General features: G+C 52.4%; 1 protein-coding gene, 1 long non-coding RNA gene and 1 pseudogene across 2 annotated transcripts; 2 read left to right on the forward strand and 1 right to left on the reverse strand.

Annotated features, from left to right (window-relative positions):
* The first annotated feature begins 254 nt into the window (after positions 1-254).
* LOC115897596 lies at positions 255-1,414 on the forward strand (annotated as a pseudogene).
* A 762-nt stretch (positions 1,415-2,176) lies between these two features.
* On the forward strand, positions 2,177-11,289 carry LOC115897695. Its single transcript, XR_004057468.1, has 3 exons — positions 2,177-2,321; positions 5,407-5,817; positions 11,105-11,289. It is a non-coding gene; the product is annotated as an uncharacterized LOC115897695 (long non-coding RNA).
* On the reverse strand, positions 5,326-16,265 carry LOC115897693 (golgin subfamily A member 6-like protein 22). Its single transcript, XM_030931489.1, is given in 22 exon segments — positions 5,326-5,525; positions 6,173-6,311; positions 6,410-7,111; positions 7,172-7,234; positions 7,382-8,369; positions 8,478-9,119; positions 9,122-9,212; positions 9,214-9,311; positions 9,358-9,411; positions 9,414-9,590; positions 9,593-9,775; positions 9,818-9,943; positions 9,999-10,222; positions 10,374-10,415; positions 10,505-10,656; positions 10,979-11,120; positions 11,452-11,510; positions 12,911-13,017; positions 13,113-13,206; positions 13,273-13,323; positions 14,417-14,545; positions 16,200-16,265. Coding segments are annotated over 22 exon segments (4,371 nt in total). The 5' UTR covers positions 16,251-16,265; the 3' UTR covers positions 5,326-5,468.
* Positions 16,266-17,308: the final 1,043 nt, after the last annotated feature.

Consider the following 17,308-nt stretch of genomic DNA (forward strand, 5'->3'; position numbering starts at 1 on the left):
GCACCATTTCCAGCCTCGGCAGGGCAGTCTCCTTACAGGGAAGTTAATGAGGCACTAAAAAAGGCTCAGGGGACAGGGAGAACCTCTGTTGAGAAGAGGCTCCTAGACCTATTTCTGCCTCTGACTTGCTGGGGGTCCCTGAGAAAGTTGCTTCCTCTCTGGTCTCAGTTTCCTCAGCTGAGAAATGGGGGGTTGGGCCAAATGGTCTAAGGTTCTGGGAACCTCTCAGTCAGAGCCCGTAGCTGGTGGTCAAGATGAGGGAGAGGCCCTCGGGGTCAGCTGAATGCCTGAGAGGCAGGACAGTCTTGAAGGTGAACAACCTGAGCACATCAGGTGGGCTCAGAGCTGGCGCATGAGCCCCACAGCCTGCAGAGCAGCCCTGGACTTGGGAACCTACTCAAACCAGCCCGGTGGAGCTGCAGAGATGTGGGGTCCAGCCTCTCCTACCATTGGAGGGCTGGGGGCTGGGAGCTGCAGATTCTGTCCCTACAGCTTCCTTAGACACACCAGATGGGCTGGGGCAAGACACACCCCTCTCTATGAAATGAGCAGTCAGTCCAAATAGATGCACTAATGAAGGGCTGTGGGATGGACCCAGCTGTAGCCTGGGACTGCAGACAGGCTTCCAGGGTACTCAAGCAGCTGGCCTCTGGGGTAGCAGCCCCAGGTATGAAAGGCAGGACTCAGAACCTAGGCCAAGCCTCCATAGGAATGGAGAGTCCGGGCACTCTGCAGGAGGGGCAGCAGTCAGGAGGTACGCTAGCAACATGTTTCACAAGGTGCCCAATATTGCATCTGCTCAGATGGGCAGCGAGTTGGAAAGTGGACGCCCTGGGCAGGGTGGCGGCTGCTCCTCACAGCCAGGAGTCCAGCCCAGCACCACCTGAGTCCACCTCTGTCCTGCTCAATTGGGTCATCCATGTTCTGGGCCCTCTGGGCCCACCCACAGGGGGAGGGCTTTGGGGCGACCAGGTGAGCTGGCCCTTGTGGGAGGATATAACCAACTCCTGAGCCTGGCGAGTCAGGCAGCCCCTCGCCAGCATCCCCAACCCCACCTCTCCAGCCCCCTCATTCCCTGATCCTCCCATCCACTCCCCTGCCCCAGCAGTTTCCTCTGCTCACTCTCATCTCTTTTCCTGCTCCCAGGCTCGCCTGGTCACATGTCCTTCACTGTCCTCTGAGTCTCCCTCTTTCCAAGCCGCCTCCGCTCTACTTGACACATTCGCTGTTAAGACACCACGGTACACAAGCTCAAGTCCCTGCACCTCACTTTTACTCCCAGACATGGGAGGGAGATGACATGGAGACCCAAACGCCACTTGGCAAGAGATCTGGGGTATGCAGAGGGGCAGATCGGAGGCTGTGGAAGCTCCAGGGGCTCCCTGGAGGAGGCTGCATTTCAGCTGGCTATTGAATGTGGCTCTGAGCTGAGATCTCTACTTGAAGCTCCAGACCAGGAGCCAGCTGCCAGCAGGACCCACCATTTGGTGTCTCGGAGAAACCTTGCACTCTGTAGGCCTGTTTCATAGGCAAATCACCACGTCAGACCCAGTTGTACACCAAACCCACATTTGAGTCAGGGGCTCCTGCCCCGCATTGTGAGCACTCTAGATGAGCCAGTGCCGAGGGGGAAAGAGCTCTGAATGCCAAATCATGAGTTTCAACTCCACCTCCAGCTCTGAGAGCTGTGGGCAGGGAAGAGCGCTAGTCCAGTGTGCTGTAGAAAGACCAGTCTGCCACTGTATGGCACATGGATGGCGGGGATAGAGTGCAGGTGGAGAGACCAGAAGGTGGACAGGGCGGGGGAGGCAGGGACATGGCTGTAGCTGTGGAGATGGGAGGACAGACAGGACTTGGTGGCCACTTGAATGAACCAAGGGAGGAGTCTGGAAGAGATACCCAGTTTGGTATCAGATGTGTGGAGCATGGAATGCTGTTCATTGATGGAGGGAGGAGGAGGAGGAAGAGGTGTGGCATGGGAGGAGGTAGCTGAGCTCTGTCATGAATGTCATTTGAAGTCCCCAGGGAGAGCCAGGCCTGCCAGCGCCTTCACTGCTTCAACCGGCCCTCGGGGTGCCTGTGCTCCCTTGCCCTCTCAGCTCCCACTTTGTAGCTGTCAGCTGCAGTGGGGGACAGCTGCTCAAGGGTCCAGTGTGTCTCTGTGTTTACCCAGGGGACTGCCACGTGGCCCATGCCCAGCATAAGCTGATGGACCACCTTCTGAACAAAACCCGTTACAACAACCTGATCTGCCCAGCCACCAGCTCCTCACAGCTCATCTCCATTGAGACGGAGCTCCCCCTGGCCCAGTGCATCAGTTGGTAGGTACAGAGGACACCTGTGGCTCAGGCTCAGGTGAAGAGGCAGCTCATGCCCAAGCCCCGGGCAATCAGTGTCCAGAGGAATGAAATGACTAGAGTTGACTCAGACTCACCAATGCATAGCGGGGAGGCTGGAGGAGGATCCATGAGGTTTACAGGTGTCCAATATTTAATGAGGTCATGATTTTGTTAAAGAAGAAACCAGGGTGGGAGCGGGATCGCCAATGTCTAGGCAGCCAATGGGCCTGCATAGACTCTGCTCCGCTGAGTCTCCAGCACGACCATAAGTTTCTCCTCCTCATCCTCCTAGCCCCACCCTACTCTCTCCCCCAGCTTGCTCAGCAGGTGACCTTACAGGCTTCCTACTTGTTGGAGGAAATAAGAACCCAACTGGGGGAATGGACGGGTACGGCGGCCCAGGTGTAGTGGCAGGACCCAGGGCAGTGCAGCCTCTACTGAGCCAGGAGGGTGAGGGTCTGGAGAGTGGGCATGGCTGCTGCAGGCATGGAAAGGAGGCGCAGATGGCGGCACTCCCAGGGACCACCGTCAGGGTCTCCGTATGTGGATGTGTGCAGAGGTGGGTGCTGAGGGAGGAGGTGCAGGGAATTTCTCATCTCTCTACTGCCTCTGAGTTGGAGATGTCAGAGGGAGCCATGGCCCACTGTAAACTAACACAATGTCCCCACCCATAGGGTTAGAACCCCTCCCCTGGAGGCAGCTCTGAGGGGAGCAGTCACATATGGAGAATGCAGGGTGCTGTGTCCAGCCAGGGGAAGGAGGTCACCAAGGGCATTGACCCTTCTCTGGCCAGGTGGCTGCCTTCTGACACACCAGCCTCTCTCTCTAGCACAGTGGCCCCCACACACCCAGCCTGTCAAACCTACAGCCCTTAAGAAGGCTTTGGCCAAATTAATGAACAGCTCCCTCTCCCAGGAGGAAGCACAGCTGAAGGATGAGGAGGGCAGTAGAGTTGTGTATGCTCCGCCCCCTCTCTCCACAGTGGGACCTGAAAGAAGGGGGCTTTCAGCCAGGCTCTCCCAGGCTGGGGTCTGAGTGTCACTGTCCAGCTATTGGCTTCTTGTTTAACAGGTGAGCCCAGCTGCTCCTGTGCAGCTGCCACCCTAGTGAGGGTGAACCAGCAGGCAAGTGACATTTCTGAAAGCTGGGGTATAAATATTAGGCTGTGGGCTGCTGGGCCAGGAAGGGGTGTTTATTTTCAGAGTTTGTTTATCCTTAGTGCTGGGTAAGGCAAGCAGGTTTGTCAAAGCAGTTCTTTTGGGGAGGCCAGAATCCTGTACCAATGTCCTCAGCACGTTCATCAGCTGCTGGGGGAGTGCCGGACAGGGTTAAAGCACAGGAGAACTTTCTGGATGATAGGAATGTTCTATATCTTCAAAGGAGGCGGGATACATGGGTAATGCATTTGTTCAAATTGATCAAAATATATACCAGATCTGTGCATTTCACTGAAGATAAATTATACCTCAAATTAAAAACATTTTTTAAAAGACAGATGGGCTGGATGCAGTGGCTCATGCCTGTAATCCCAGCACTTTGGGAGGCCGAGGCGGGTGGATCACCTGAGTCAGGAGCTCCAGACCAGCCTGGAAAACATGGTTAAATCCTGTCTCTATTAAAAATACAAAAATTAGCCAGGCATGGGGGCACAGGCCTGTAGTCCCAGCTACTCGGGAGGCTGAGGCAGGAGAATTGCTTGAACCCAGGAGGCAGAGGTTACAGTGAGCAGAGATCACGCCACTGTACTGGAGCCTGGGCAACAGAGCGAGACTCCATCTCAAAAGAAAAAAAAAAAGACAGATGAAGGTTTTCAACTTTCACTGAAGGCAGAGTAGCTTGTTATAGATTAGCCTCCCCACAAAAGCAGTTACAGAAGCTGGACAAAAATGTGCCCCCCACCAAAAACAACCTTTTTTTTTTTTTTTTTTTTTTTTGAGACGGAGTCTCGCTCTGTCGCCCGGGCTGGAGTGCAGTGGCCGGATCTCAGCTTATGGCAAGCTCCGCCTCCCAGGTTTACGCCATTCTCCTGCCTCAGCCTCCCGAGTAGCTGGGACTACAGGCGCCCACCACCTCGCCTGGCTAGTTTTTTGTATTTTTTTTTAGTAGAGACGGGGTTTCACCATGTTAGCCAGGATGGTCTCGATCTCCTGACCTCGTGATCTGCCCGTCTCGGCCTCCCAAAGTGCTGGTATTACAGGCTTGAGCCACCGCACCCGGCCAACAACTGTTTGAAGGTGATTGGAGACCTCAGCCAGGACTTGAGTGACCAGGCCAAGGTGACCTTGACAGTCTGTAGTGCTTTTCCGACATTTGGTGATTGGTTAACAGTAGAGGGCTAAGAGGCTAAGAAACTGAGTATGAAGTGGTAGTTAAGAGGCTGGAGACCCTAGCTGAATGTTTGGCACTCACAGGGCTGAAATGACCTAATGAGAATTTGGGTCCCAGTAAGGAGATGGGACCTTGGTGGGGTCCCTAGAAGGGTCACCCCTAGGAGTCCAAATGAATAAAAAATAGACCAGCCCTCACAAAAACTAAAACCTGCTCTGAACCAGCTTAGTCCCAAACTAGATGAAGGTGATCTGCGCTTACTCCAATTGTGTGCCATGAAGTCAAAGTCAGTACTCTCTGGAGGCAGATAAAAGTTTACTAGGAATGCCGTAAGAAAAGACAAGACTCAATGAGAAAGAACAAGAAAAAAACCAATAGAAACACACATGTAAGGAAGATAAGGAAGAAACTTTGTTTTTTTTTGTTTTGTTTTGTTTTTTGGAGAAGGAGTCTCGCTCTGTCATCCAGGCTTGAGTGCAGTGGCACGATCCCAGCTCACTGCACCCTCTGCCTCCCGGGTTCGAGCGATTCTCCTGCCTCAGCCTCCCAAGTAGCTGGGATTACAGGCATGCGCCACCATGCCCGGCTAATTTTTGTATTGGCCAGGCTGGTCTGGAACTCCTGACCTCAGGTGGTCCATTCACCTCAGTCTCCCAAATTGCTGGGATTACTGGCATGAGCCACCGCGCCTGACCAGTATTTTGCCACAATTTAAAATAAATAATTTTTTTTTTTTCAGGTTTGTGCTCAGACTATATTCTAAATGGCGGCCGACTCCTCTCCAGGCCTTGCTTCCGGCTTTTAGATTGTTTTTGCCTTCTTGTCATCTGCTCGGTAGATGGCAGCTTTCAGATGCTCCTAAGGGGCCAGGAAAGAGAGTGAGAAGCCATAGAGGCTGCCAGGTCGTCCCCCTGAGGGCCCCACCCTCATCAACTCCCTCAACTGGGTCTCCTGCACTACTGGTGGCCATCTCGACCACCACTTTGCCCTGAGCTTCCTGCTGCTGCAGCTGGGCAGAGCCTCCTTCTCAGAGGCCAGCTGCTGATAGGTGGCCACGTACTGCTGCAGGTGACCCAGGTAACGGTCTCGCTGCTGCTGCAGACTCTGAGGCTATTGGCTCTTCAACTCCACCTACAGGATAGGCACCAGGGTAGGTAGTGGCTGGCTTCCAGATTCTGGGCCCATAAACAGGGTGGTGAGGGCACAGTGGGGCCCTGTTATCTGCCCAGGCCCCTGGCACCTGGCCCCTTCCTCCAGGCCTGAGTGACTGCCTCCCTTGACTAGAGGCCCATGCCTCCCTCCCCAGCCTCAAATCTCACACCCTTCTTCCCACCATTTAAACTGTAGGACACAGACTGGTGGAAAAGCAGAGGGAACCATCTGCTAAGTTGTGGTGAGGTCGCTCTGTATGATCTCCAGGGTTTTGCAACCACCTCCGCCTGCTCCCCAGAGTCAGCCTTCCGCCCCAGCTCCCCCAGCCTCTCCTCCTATTCCTGCAGCCTCACCTCCTGCTCCTGCATCTTCTCCTCCTGCTGCCACAGCCTCATTTCCTGCTCCCGCATCTTCTCCTCCTGCCTCTGCATCTTCTCCTCCTGCTCACACATCTTCTCTTCCTGCTCCCACATCTTCTCTTCCTGCTCCCATCTTCCTTCCTGCTCCACATCTCCTCCTGCTCCTGCATCATCTCCTCCTTCTCCCAGATCTTCTTCTCCTGCTCCCGTATCTTCTCCTCCTGCCTCCACATCTTCTCTTCCTGCTCCCGTAGCTTCTTCTCCTGCCTCCACATCTTCTCCTCCTGCTCCCGCATCTTCTTCTCCTTCTCCCACAGCTTCTCCTCCTGCTCACACATCTTCTCCTCCTTCTCCAACAGCTTCTCCTCCTGCTCACACATCTTCTTCTCCTGCTCCCACATCATCTCATCCTGCTCCCGCATCGTCTCCTTCTGCTCCCATATCTTCTCCTCCTGCCTCCATATCTTCTGCTCCTGCTCCCGTATCTTCTCCTCCTGGCTCCACATTTTCTCTTCCTGCCTCCGCATCTTCTCCTCCTGCTCCTGCCTCTTCTTCTCCTGCTCTCGTATATTCTCCTCCTGCTCGTGTATCTTCTCCTCCTGCTCCCGTATCTTCTCCTCCTGATTGTGCATATTCTCCTCCTGCTCCTGTATCTTCTCGTCCTGCCTCCACATCTCCTCCTGCTCCTGTATCTTCTCCTCCTGCTCCCGTATCTTCTGCTCCTGCTCCCGTATCTTCTCCTCCTGCTCCTGTATCTTCTCCTCCTGGCTCCACATTTTCTCCTCCTGCCTCCGCATCCTCTCCTCCTGCTCATGCCTCTTCTTTTCCTGCTCTCGTATATTCTCCTCCTGCTCGTGTATCTTCTCCTCCTGCTCCCGTATCTTCTCCTCCTGATTGTGCATATTCTCCTCCTGCTCCTGTATCTTTTCCTGCCTCCACATCTCCTCCTGCACCTGCATCATCTCCTCCTTCTCCCAGATCTTCTTCTCCTGCTCCCGTATCTTCTCCTCCTGCCTCCACGTCTTCTCTTCCTGCTCCCGTAGCTTCTTCTCCTGCCTCCACATCTTCTCCTCCTGCTCCCGCATCATCTTCTCCTTCTCCCACAGCTTCTCCTCCTGCTCACACATCTTCTCCTCCTTCTCCAACAGCTTCTCCTCCTGCTCACACATCTTCTCCTCCTGCTTCCGCATCATCTCATCCTGCTCCCGCATCGTCTCCTTCTGCTCCCATATCTTCTCCTCCTGCCTCCATATCTTCTGCTCCTGCTCCCGTATCTTCTCCTCCTGCTCCCGTATCTTCTCCTCCTGGCTCCACATTTTCTCCTCCTGCCTCCGCATCTTCTCCTCCTGCTCCTGCCTCTTCTTCTCCTGCTCTCGTATATTCTCCTCCTGCTCGTGTATCTTCTCCTCCTGCTCCCGTATCTTCTCCTCCTGATTGTGCATATTCTCCTCCTGCTCCTGTATCTTCTCGTCCTGCCTCCACATCTCCTCCTGCTCCTGTATCTTCTCCTCCTGCTCCCGTATCTTCTGCTCCTGCTCCCATATCTTCTCCTCCTGCTCCCGTATCTTCTCCTCCTGGCTCCACATTTTCTCCTCCTGCCTCCGCATCCTCTCCTCCTGCTCATGCCTCTTCTTTTCCTGCTCTCGTATATTCTCCTCCTGCTCGTGTATCTTCTCCTCCTGCTCCTGTATCTTCTCCTCCTGATTGTGTATATTCTCCTCCTGCTCCTGTATCTTCTCCTCCTGCCTCCACATCTCCTCCTGCTCCTGTATCTTCTCCTCCTGCTCCCGTATCTTCTGCTTCTGCTCCTGTATCTTCTCCTCCTGCTCCTGTATCTTCTCCTCCTGCTCCTGTATCTTCTCCTCCTGCCTCCGCATCTTCCCCTCCTGCTCCTGCCTCTTCTTCTCCTGCTCTCGTATATTCTCCTCCTGCTCGTGTATCTTCTCCTCCTGCTCCCGTATCTTCTCCTCCTGATTGTGCATATTCTCCTCCTGCTCCTGTATCTTTTCCTGCCTCCACATCTCCTGCTCCTGCATCATCTCCTCCTTCTCCCAGATCTTCTTCTCCTGCTCCCGTATCTTCTCCTCCTGCCTCCACGTCTTCTCTTCCTGCTCCCGTAGCTTCTTCGCCTGCCTCCACATCTTCTCCTCCTGCTCCCGCATCATCTTCTCCTTCTCCCACAGCTTCTCCTCCTGCTCACACATCTTCTCCTCCTTCTCCAACAGCGTCTCCTCCTGCTCACACATCTTCTCCTCCTGCTTCCGCATCATCTCATCCTGCTCCCGCATCGTCTCCTTCTGCTCCCATATCTTCTCCTCCTGCCTCCATATCTTCTGCTCCTGCTCCCGTATCTTCTCCTCCTGCTCCCGTATCTTCTCCTCCTGGCTCCACATTTTCTCCTCCTGCCTCCGCATCTTCTCCTCCTGCTCCTCCTGCTTCTCTTCTTCCTGCTCTCGTATATTCTCCTCCTGCTCATGTATCTTCTCCTCCTGCTCCCGTATCTTCTCCTCCTGATTGTGCATATTCTCCTCCTGCTCCTGTATCTTCTCGTCCTGCCTCCACATCTCCTCCTGCTCCCGTATCTTCTCCTCCTGGCTCCACATTTTCTCCTCCTGCCTCCGCATCCTCTCCTCCTGCTCATGCCTCTTCTTTTCCTGCTCTCGTATATTCTCCTCCTGCTCGTGTATCTTCTTCTCCTGCTCCTGTATCTTCTCCTCCTGATTGTGTATATTCTCCTCCTGCTCCTGTATCTTCTCCTCCTGCCTCCACATCTCCTCCTGCTCCTGTATCTTCTCCTCCTGCTCCCGTATCTTCTGCTTCTGCTCCTGTATCTTCTCCTCCTGCTCCCGTATCTTCTGCTCCTGCTCTCGTATCTTCTCCTCCTGCTCCTGTATCTTCTCCTCCTGGCTCCACATTTTCTCCTCCTGCCTCCGCATCTTCCCTCCTGCTCCTGCCTCTTCTTCTCCTGCTCTCGTATATTCTCCTCCTGCTCATGTATCTTCTCCTCCTGCTCCCGTATCTTCTCCTCCTGATTGTGCATATCTCCTCCTGCTCCTGTATCTCTCGTCCTGCCTCCACATCTCCTCCTGCTCCTGTATCTTCTCCTCCTGCTCCCGCTCTCTATCTTCTGCTCCTGCTCCCGTATCTTCTCCTCCTGCTCCCGTATCTTCTCCCCTGGCTCCACATTTTCTCCTCCTGCCTCCGTATCCTCTCCTCCTGCTCATGCCTCTTCTTTCCTGCTCTCGTATATTCTCCTCCTTCGTGTATCTTCTCCTCCTGCCCTGTATCTTCTCCTCCTGATTGTGTATATTCTCCTCCTGCTCCTGTATCTTCTCCTCCTGCCTCCACATCTCCTCCTGCTCCTGTATCTTCTCCTCCTGCTCCCGTATCTTCTGCTTCTGCTCCTGTATCTCTCCTCCTGCTCCTGTATCTTCTCCTCCTGCTCCTGTATCTTCTCCTCCTGCCTCCACATCTTCCCCTCCTGCTCCTGCCTCTTCTTCTCCTGCTCTCGTATATTCTCCTCCTGCTCGTGTATCTTCTCCTCCTGCTCCCGTATCTTCTCCTCCTGCTCCTGTATCTTCTCCTCCTGCCTCCGCTCTTCCCCTCCTGCTCCTGCCTCTTCTTCTCCTGCTCGTATACTCTCCTCCTGCTCGTGTATCTTCTCCTCCTGCTCCCGTATCTTCTCCTCCTGATTGTGCATATTCTCCTCCTGCTCCTGTATCTTTTCCTGCCTCCACATCTCCTCCTGCTCCTGCATCATCTCTCCTCCTTCTCCCAGATCTTCTTCTCCTGCTCCCGTATCTTCTCCTCCTGCCTCCACTCTTCTCTTCCTGCTCCCGTAGCTTCTTCTCCTGCCTCCACATCTTCTCCTCCTGCTCCCGCATCTTCTTCTCCTTCTCCCACAGCTTCTCCTCCTGCTCACACATCTTCTCCTCCTTCTCCAACAGCTTCTCTTCCTGCTCACACATCTTCTCCTCCTGCTCCCGCATCATCTCTCTCCTGTTCCCGCATCGTCTCCTCTGCTCCCATATCTTCTCCTCCTGCCTCCATATCTTCTCTCTGCTCCTGCTCCTGTATCTCTCCTGCTCCCGTATCTTCTCCTCCTGCTCCACATTTCTCTCTCTCCTCCTGCTCTCCGCATCTTCTCCTCCTGCTCCTGCCTCTTCTTCTCCTGCTCTCGTATATTCTCTCCTGCTCGTGTATCTTCTCCTCCTGCTCCTGTATCTTCTCCTCTCTCCTCCTGCCTCCGCATCTTCTCCTCCTGCTCCTGCCTCTTCTTTCCTGCTCTCGCATCTTCTCCTCCTGCTCCCGTATCTCTCCTCCTGCTCCTGTATCTTCTCCTCCTGCCTCCACATCTTCTCTTCCTGTTGCTGGTACAGGCGGTTCCACAACTTGTTCTCTTCCACCTGGGCTTGGAGCTTTGCTGACACACTCTGAAGCTCCTTACCCAGGTGGTCAGCCTCCTCCTGCAGCTGCTGCTGGAATAGTGAAAGTGTTGGTTTGAACCTCAGAAGGAAACAGACTCATGAGCTACCCATATAAATGGAATCTATAAAACAATGGTTTTCACCCATGATCCTTCAAAATATATATTTTTAAGCCCTAACTCTTGAGATTCTGATTCTCCAGGCAGGGCCCCACTTTGTAGATTTTTAGCATACTCTGGAGGATTCTATGGGCCAGAACAAGGACCCCAATTTTCTAGCTCTTGACTGGAGCCTCCCCATACCCTGCACGATGCCTAGACCATGGTCCCAGCCGGACGGGGATCCCGCAACCCCCGGGGCTGCAGCCGCTTGCCTGTGGCAGCAGGAGCTTGGCCCTCTCCAGCTTCCTTTCTAGCTCCTTTACGTTGAGCTGGATCTCAGTCTTTTGAGTCTCTTGAAGTCGAAGTTTTTCTTCTAATTTGATATTTTTCTGCTTCAGCTCCTCATCGATTATGCTATGGCCAGAGACAGTAGAGAAAGGAATGAACGAAGAACAGAAAGGAACGCTTTGGTGGTCAGCCCTCTGCTTTCACCCCACAACCACAGAACCGTGGCACTGGATGGGACCCCAGGAATTAAAAGTCCCAGGTGGCAGGCCAGAGAGAAGACATGAGTTGCCTGAGGCTACCCCGTGAGTCAGTGGCACAAGCCGGCACTAGAGCTTCCCTGTGCACACATGAAAACCTGTATGAGCCTCTCACCATGCCCACCTGTACCCCCCACCTCCCAGCACACCCCCCAGGCTAAGAGCCCCCAGACCTCCCATCCCACTTTCCCCCAACCTACGTGTTCCTGTACAGTTCCAGACTCAGGGCGTCCCTCTCCTTCGTTAACTCCTCGATGTACTGCAAATAGAGCAGGTGAAGTCAGGATAGAGCAGGCAGAGGAGCGGCTGGCCGACCAGGAACAGCAGCCACAGTGACTCCTCCACACACCACTCCCCTCTCCCAGTCACACCTGACATGCTCTCAAGGCACTTCCAAGCCCACAGTCTCATTTGTTTTTCTTTCTTTGTTTTGTTTCTTTCTTTCTTTTTCTTTTTCTTCAGGCAGAGTTTCCCTCTTGTTGCCCTGACTGGAGTGCAGTGGCGCAATCTCAGCTCACCACAACCTCCGCCTCCCGGGTTCAAGCGATTCTCCTGCTTCAGCCTCCCAATTAGCTAGGATGACAGGCATGTGCCACCACAGCTGGCTAACTTTGTATTTTTAGTAGAGATAGGGTTTCTCCAGGTCAGTCAGTCTAGTCTTGAACTCCTGACCTCAGGTGACCCGCCTGCTTTGGCCTCCCAAAGTGCTGGCATTACAGGCATGAGCCAGAGCACCCGGCCCTCATTTGTTTTTCAAAGAACTCAGTAAAAGTGGAAGGGACAGGGAAAGAGACTGAATTCATGGCTGACTAACAGGGGTCCAGAGACATCAGATAATATTGCTGTTGTTGTTACTGTTATTACTACCACTGTTGGAACCTTTACTGAGTGCTTCACCAGGCACTGCGCTAACAATCCCGTTTAATCCTCACAACCTCCACAGGAGACGGTTACCATTATTACCTCTATCGTGTAGATGAAAAACATGGGGTATTAAGGGTTAAGTGCTTGCCTAAGATCACTTAGAGCTGGGGTTTCAACACCCAGGTATATCTGATTCTCTAAGCCCATTCTTTCACTGGGGGTAGGGGCACAGATAGGAAGGAGGACATTAATCCTTTGTTGACATTTTGAAAGGATGATACGTTCAAATAGTCCAAAACTCAGAAAGTACAGAAGGGAAATATCTCCCCCCAACACTGTTCCTCTCTCCTGAGATGTTTATGAATCCTTACAAACATGTTTATTGTATATTACCATAATACATACGCACAACACACACACACACACACACACACCACACAGGCTCCCTCTCTCAACACAAATAATAACATACTCAAGCTACTCTTCTGTACCTTTATGGTACAAGTACCCTAACCGCCACTTAGGACTTGGTCAAGGCCACAGTCAAGTATAGGCAGGGTGGGCACTTGGCCTGCGAGCTCTATGTCCGGTGCTCGCTCCCCACAGCACCCCCCAACTCACCCACAGCAGCCGACTCAGCCCCCGTCAGCCTCTAACCACCACACACAAAAGCAGCAAGAAATGGCCACGCTGTCTTCTGAGCAGGACACTCCATCCGACAGAAGGGACTTTTAGGCTCACTCCTCCATCTGCGAAGCTGTGCTCCCAGGGGACGGGGCAGGTGGTTGGACTCACCCTGTCTGCCTTCCTCTTCTGTGTGGTGATATCAGAGAGGGCCCACTCTAATTCTCTGGAAAACTTCCATGATTCATGGAGGCGGCACACCAGATCCCTGGTCTCTCCTGGAATGAGAGACATTCAGATGCGGCCCAAAGGACTCCCCCTAAAGGCCTGTCAAAGTGCCAGGTTTTAAGATGACAGGGTGCCGGATTCCCACCTTGCAACTGCTGGACAGCATGCTGGCTGTAATAGAGTGCCGTCTGAAGCTCCGTTTTCTGAAATGTAAGGATTTGTGTGGTATGAACCTGGGCCTTTGGGAGAAAAGACAAGCAAGTGCTGAAAGAGAAGCAAAGAAACCTTCTCCACCCTCCACTCACCTCTAGCTCCCTCCTTAGGGCATCCTGATGTTGGTGGCTTGCCTTCGTTTCCTACAGAAAGAGGAAGACAGAGCTCTTACCAGGGGGAGGCAGAGATGGCACAGCAAGAGACATGCCCCCAGAATGGCACCACTGCCCCAGGACAGGCCCACCCATGGGACCAGGTTATCAGGAACCCTGTGGGGATGGGGTGGAATCTGAAGGGTGAGCCTTCTTCCCCAGGCTGGGTGTGGGCAAGATGAGACTGGGGCCTCTACATCTGAGTGCCCTCCAAACCCAGCAGTCATGTCATGAGTAAACAAAGAAATCACATTACTTCTTCCAGCTGAGCTCGGTTCTGTTGTTTCTGTGGGGAAGAGTGAAAGGAAGGTGACTGAGGGTGGCCCCCTCGACTCTATTCCCCAGGCCAGGAAGCGGGTAGGCAGGGGCCAGGGATGGATTTTAAAGGTAAAGTTCTTAGACCCAATGAGAACACCAGCTGGTAAACTCTTCTCCACTCCCAGAGAAAAAGGATTTGGGTCTTGGTTGGTTTTTGCCCACAGCCACAGAACTGAAAGTCTGAAACTAGATTCTCTCGAAGAGACAGTCACGGAAACCTTCAGAGATGGAGTGTGAGAAAAGCCCACCCTTCTGCCAGCTTGTGATTTAGAAAGGTACATTCATTCAACAAACATTGACTGAGCACATACGGGCCAGGGACGGTTCTTCACAGTGAGGATATAGGACGGAAAAGGCAGACAGGAGCCCTTGGCCCCGAGGTTTCCATTCTAGTGGGCCTTTAACTCTCAGACTCTCAGAGCTAACAGAAACCTGATACTCTCTAACTCTACCTCAGGAAACGCAAGCCCGAGAAGGAGACTTTACAGCAGGCCGTGGACTAGGGATTAACATAAAAACAACAATGACAAATCTCATTTAAACTTCACCAATGTAGGTCAAACCACACCACTCCTATTTTGTAGATGTGAAAAGAGAGGCCCAAAGAGCTCAAGGAATTTGCCCTAAATCATATCCCCAGCAGATGGAGAGGATTCAAACCCAGAATTCTTAACCAGTGCCTGGGAGATCTTCCACAATCTTAACAATTACCCTCCACCACCCCTTGGGCCCTCTGTCCCCAGGAGCCTGGCCAGCCAAGACTCACATCCTCTGGTGAGTGGCAACCACTAGAAGTGGTTGTCTCAGGGTTAGCGCCATTATTTATGTTCTTCTTTTTGGCGTCGCTTGCTCCTGTACCAACACGAGGGTTGGCCTGGGGATGAGCGTCTCTCAACTGTGGAAAGGAAGAGCAGTGATACTCGTGAGAACTACAAGCTCCTACAGTCACATTCTGCTTTACAGTTTATACAAAATACTCTTATACACCATCTGATTTAATGCCACCAACAACTGTAGGAAGTGTTGTCACAATCACTTAGTGACTGAGAGGGATTGATAGCATGGCTGAACAAAAGGCAATAATGGAACTTAAACTCAGTCTTCTGGCTCTGAGCTCTGGGATTTTGCCACAACTAGGCAGCTGCCAGGGACCAAAACCAGAGGCAGAGGTAGAAAAGCAAATATTAAGTAGGCAGGAACTGTACACTGTGTGGTTTAGAGTCATACATCCTCATGTCTGTTAGTGTGAAGAACGGCACCACTACCTCTCAAAATTTATATTAATGTATCCTAATGGCAGAAGGCAGCCTTTCTGTGAAATCTGGGAATTTAACAGAAAGAGGACAACCCAACCCTCACATCAGAAGTCTTACATATTCTTATAAGTTTATCTGACTGTCACCCCTAAGTACATTAATGTTTTGTCTCTCAGTAGACTCAAGGGAAACTGATGCTTCAGAAAGATACCCCATATTTATCCTGTGGCACTCAAAGTACCCCAGGTGGAGATGAGATGAGGAAGATTCAAGCTGTCAAGTTCAGTTTCCCAAGATCTGTTCCACAGAAGATAGGCAGATCTTACTCCAGAAACCACTGACTGAGGGGCACTCTGGTCCTAGAACAATGCAGAATTCAAATCTGAGGTGGGGAACTCAGAAACAATGTTTGAGTCTCTCTGGAGAGTAGAAGCCTGGGAGAAAACCAAACCAAACCCGTTCTCCCATTGCCACCCAGAGACACTGTCAATGTGTTGAGCTCATGGGGGAGGTGTCGGCTTTTCACACTGTCAGTGTCTGTATAAGGAAGTAAGGCAGCCTGAAACCTCTCTCTCCTAGGTCCCACAGTCCCCAATGCCCTTCCAGCTGGAAACCTGTGCTACAACCAGAGGAACCAGAAATGGGCAAGAACACTTAGGGGACTGGGTCCTAAGACCAAAGACCAGTCTCGTGGCAGTAATGACAGTTCCTAGAGGGACTGTGACATCACTACATTCCACTCCTCAGTGGACTGGTGGGGAGGACACGTGAGTGCAATGCCCAAGTTGCCGCTTTGAGATGGGGGGGGGATCACAGGATTGGGACCCAGGTCCTTGGAGATGCAAGCCCCAAGAGCCCAGGGAGGTCAGGCTTTGGGTGGTGGGAGGTGAGGGCCGAGTATGGAGCAGGGAGCCCCAGGAGTCACCTGTCCAAAGTGACCATGGGCCAACTAGTGAGGGCAGGTTCTGGGGCACCCAGGTCCTTGGAGACCTGAGCCCAAAGAGCCCAAGGAGGTCGGGTTTGGGGTAGCAGGAGATAAGGGCAGAGTATGGAATGGGAAGCCCTGGGAGTCACCAGCTCAAAGTCACCCTGGGGTGACTGGTGAGGGCAGGGGCAGGACTCACGAGGGGGTTGGGCTGGCTCACAAGATTTGGGTGTGGGGAGTCCAGAGGCACTGTGTGTGGGGGGGTCCCAGCCTGGTGTGCCTCAGCAGTGGCACAGACTCTGACAGCAGCTTGACTGTCAGAGGGCACCTGGGGCTGGGTTGGGGTGCCACAACCTGGTGCATTTTACCTTTTCCTTGGCCTTGGCCATTTTGATCTGTGGGGTTTCTTCGGACATCATGGGATGGGTAGGGCGGTGGGGTTGGGGCCACATCAGCACAATCCAGGCGAGGACAACTATACACCTCCAGTCACCTACCAGGTAGCTGTGTGACTGAGCCAGAGGAGGCGTAACCAGGGCCACACCAGAATGCAGAATAGGGGCGTGGCCTTAATGCTTCAAGCCTATTGGTCAGTGAGAAAGATGCAAGGGAAAGGAGGCGTGGCCAGACAGCAGCGTGTCATGACGGACCTGTGATGTCACAAGGAAAGCCGCCCATGCAACTGCTGTCCCCGCCCACTCCAGGAGAGGGGCGGGGCTGGCTTTCACTTTAAAAACTTTAAAACTTTATTACCTCAATTGAGGTACAAATGCTATTAAAATGGAAATTTTATAGTGTGCTTGATGATTGATAAAGCAGACTATATTATCCAACATTCCACTAAGATAAATAATCACAATGATTTCTCTTTTTTGAAAAAACTTTCTCTTATTCTCCTACATCATTGTTAAGGGGTTTTTGGTTTTTTTAAAAACAAAAAACAAACAAAAAAGAAAACAAGAAACATGTCTAATATCTTTAGAAACACAAAGCTTTTGAGCCAGGTGTGGCGGCTCATGCCTGTAATCCCAGCACTTTGGGATGCTGGGGTGGGTGGATAACTTGAGTTCAGGAGTTCAAGACCAGCTTGGCCAACATGATGAAACCCTGTCTCTATTAAAAATACAAAACTAGCTGGGCATGGTGGCAGGTGCCTGTAATCCCAGCTACTTGGGAGACTGAGGAAGGAGAATCCCTTGAACCTGGGAGGCAGAGGTTGCAGTGAGCCAAAATCGTGCCACTACACTTCAGCCTGGGCTACAGAACAAGACTCTGTCTCTTAATACATACCTACATACACACATACACACACGCACACACGCACACACGGAAAGCTTTCCATTTAATAAGCACTCAAAGTTCTTTACAAGTTTAAAACACATACAGGACCCTCTAAAGTAAGGCTAAATGCTAAGTGATGGGGGAGAGGAAAAGGACATAAGTAACTCCCACTCTCATGAGGTTAATCACTAAATCC

This window comes from Rhinopithecus roxellana, chromosome 5, assembly GCF_007565055.1.
Source record: "Rhinopithecus roxellana isolate Shanxi Qingling chromosome 5, ASM756505v1, whole genome shotgun sequence".
NCBI lineage: Eukaryota > Metazoa > Chordata > Mammalia > Primates > Cercopithecidae > Rhinopithecus > Rhinopithecus roxellana.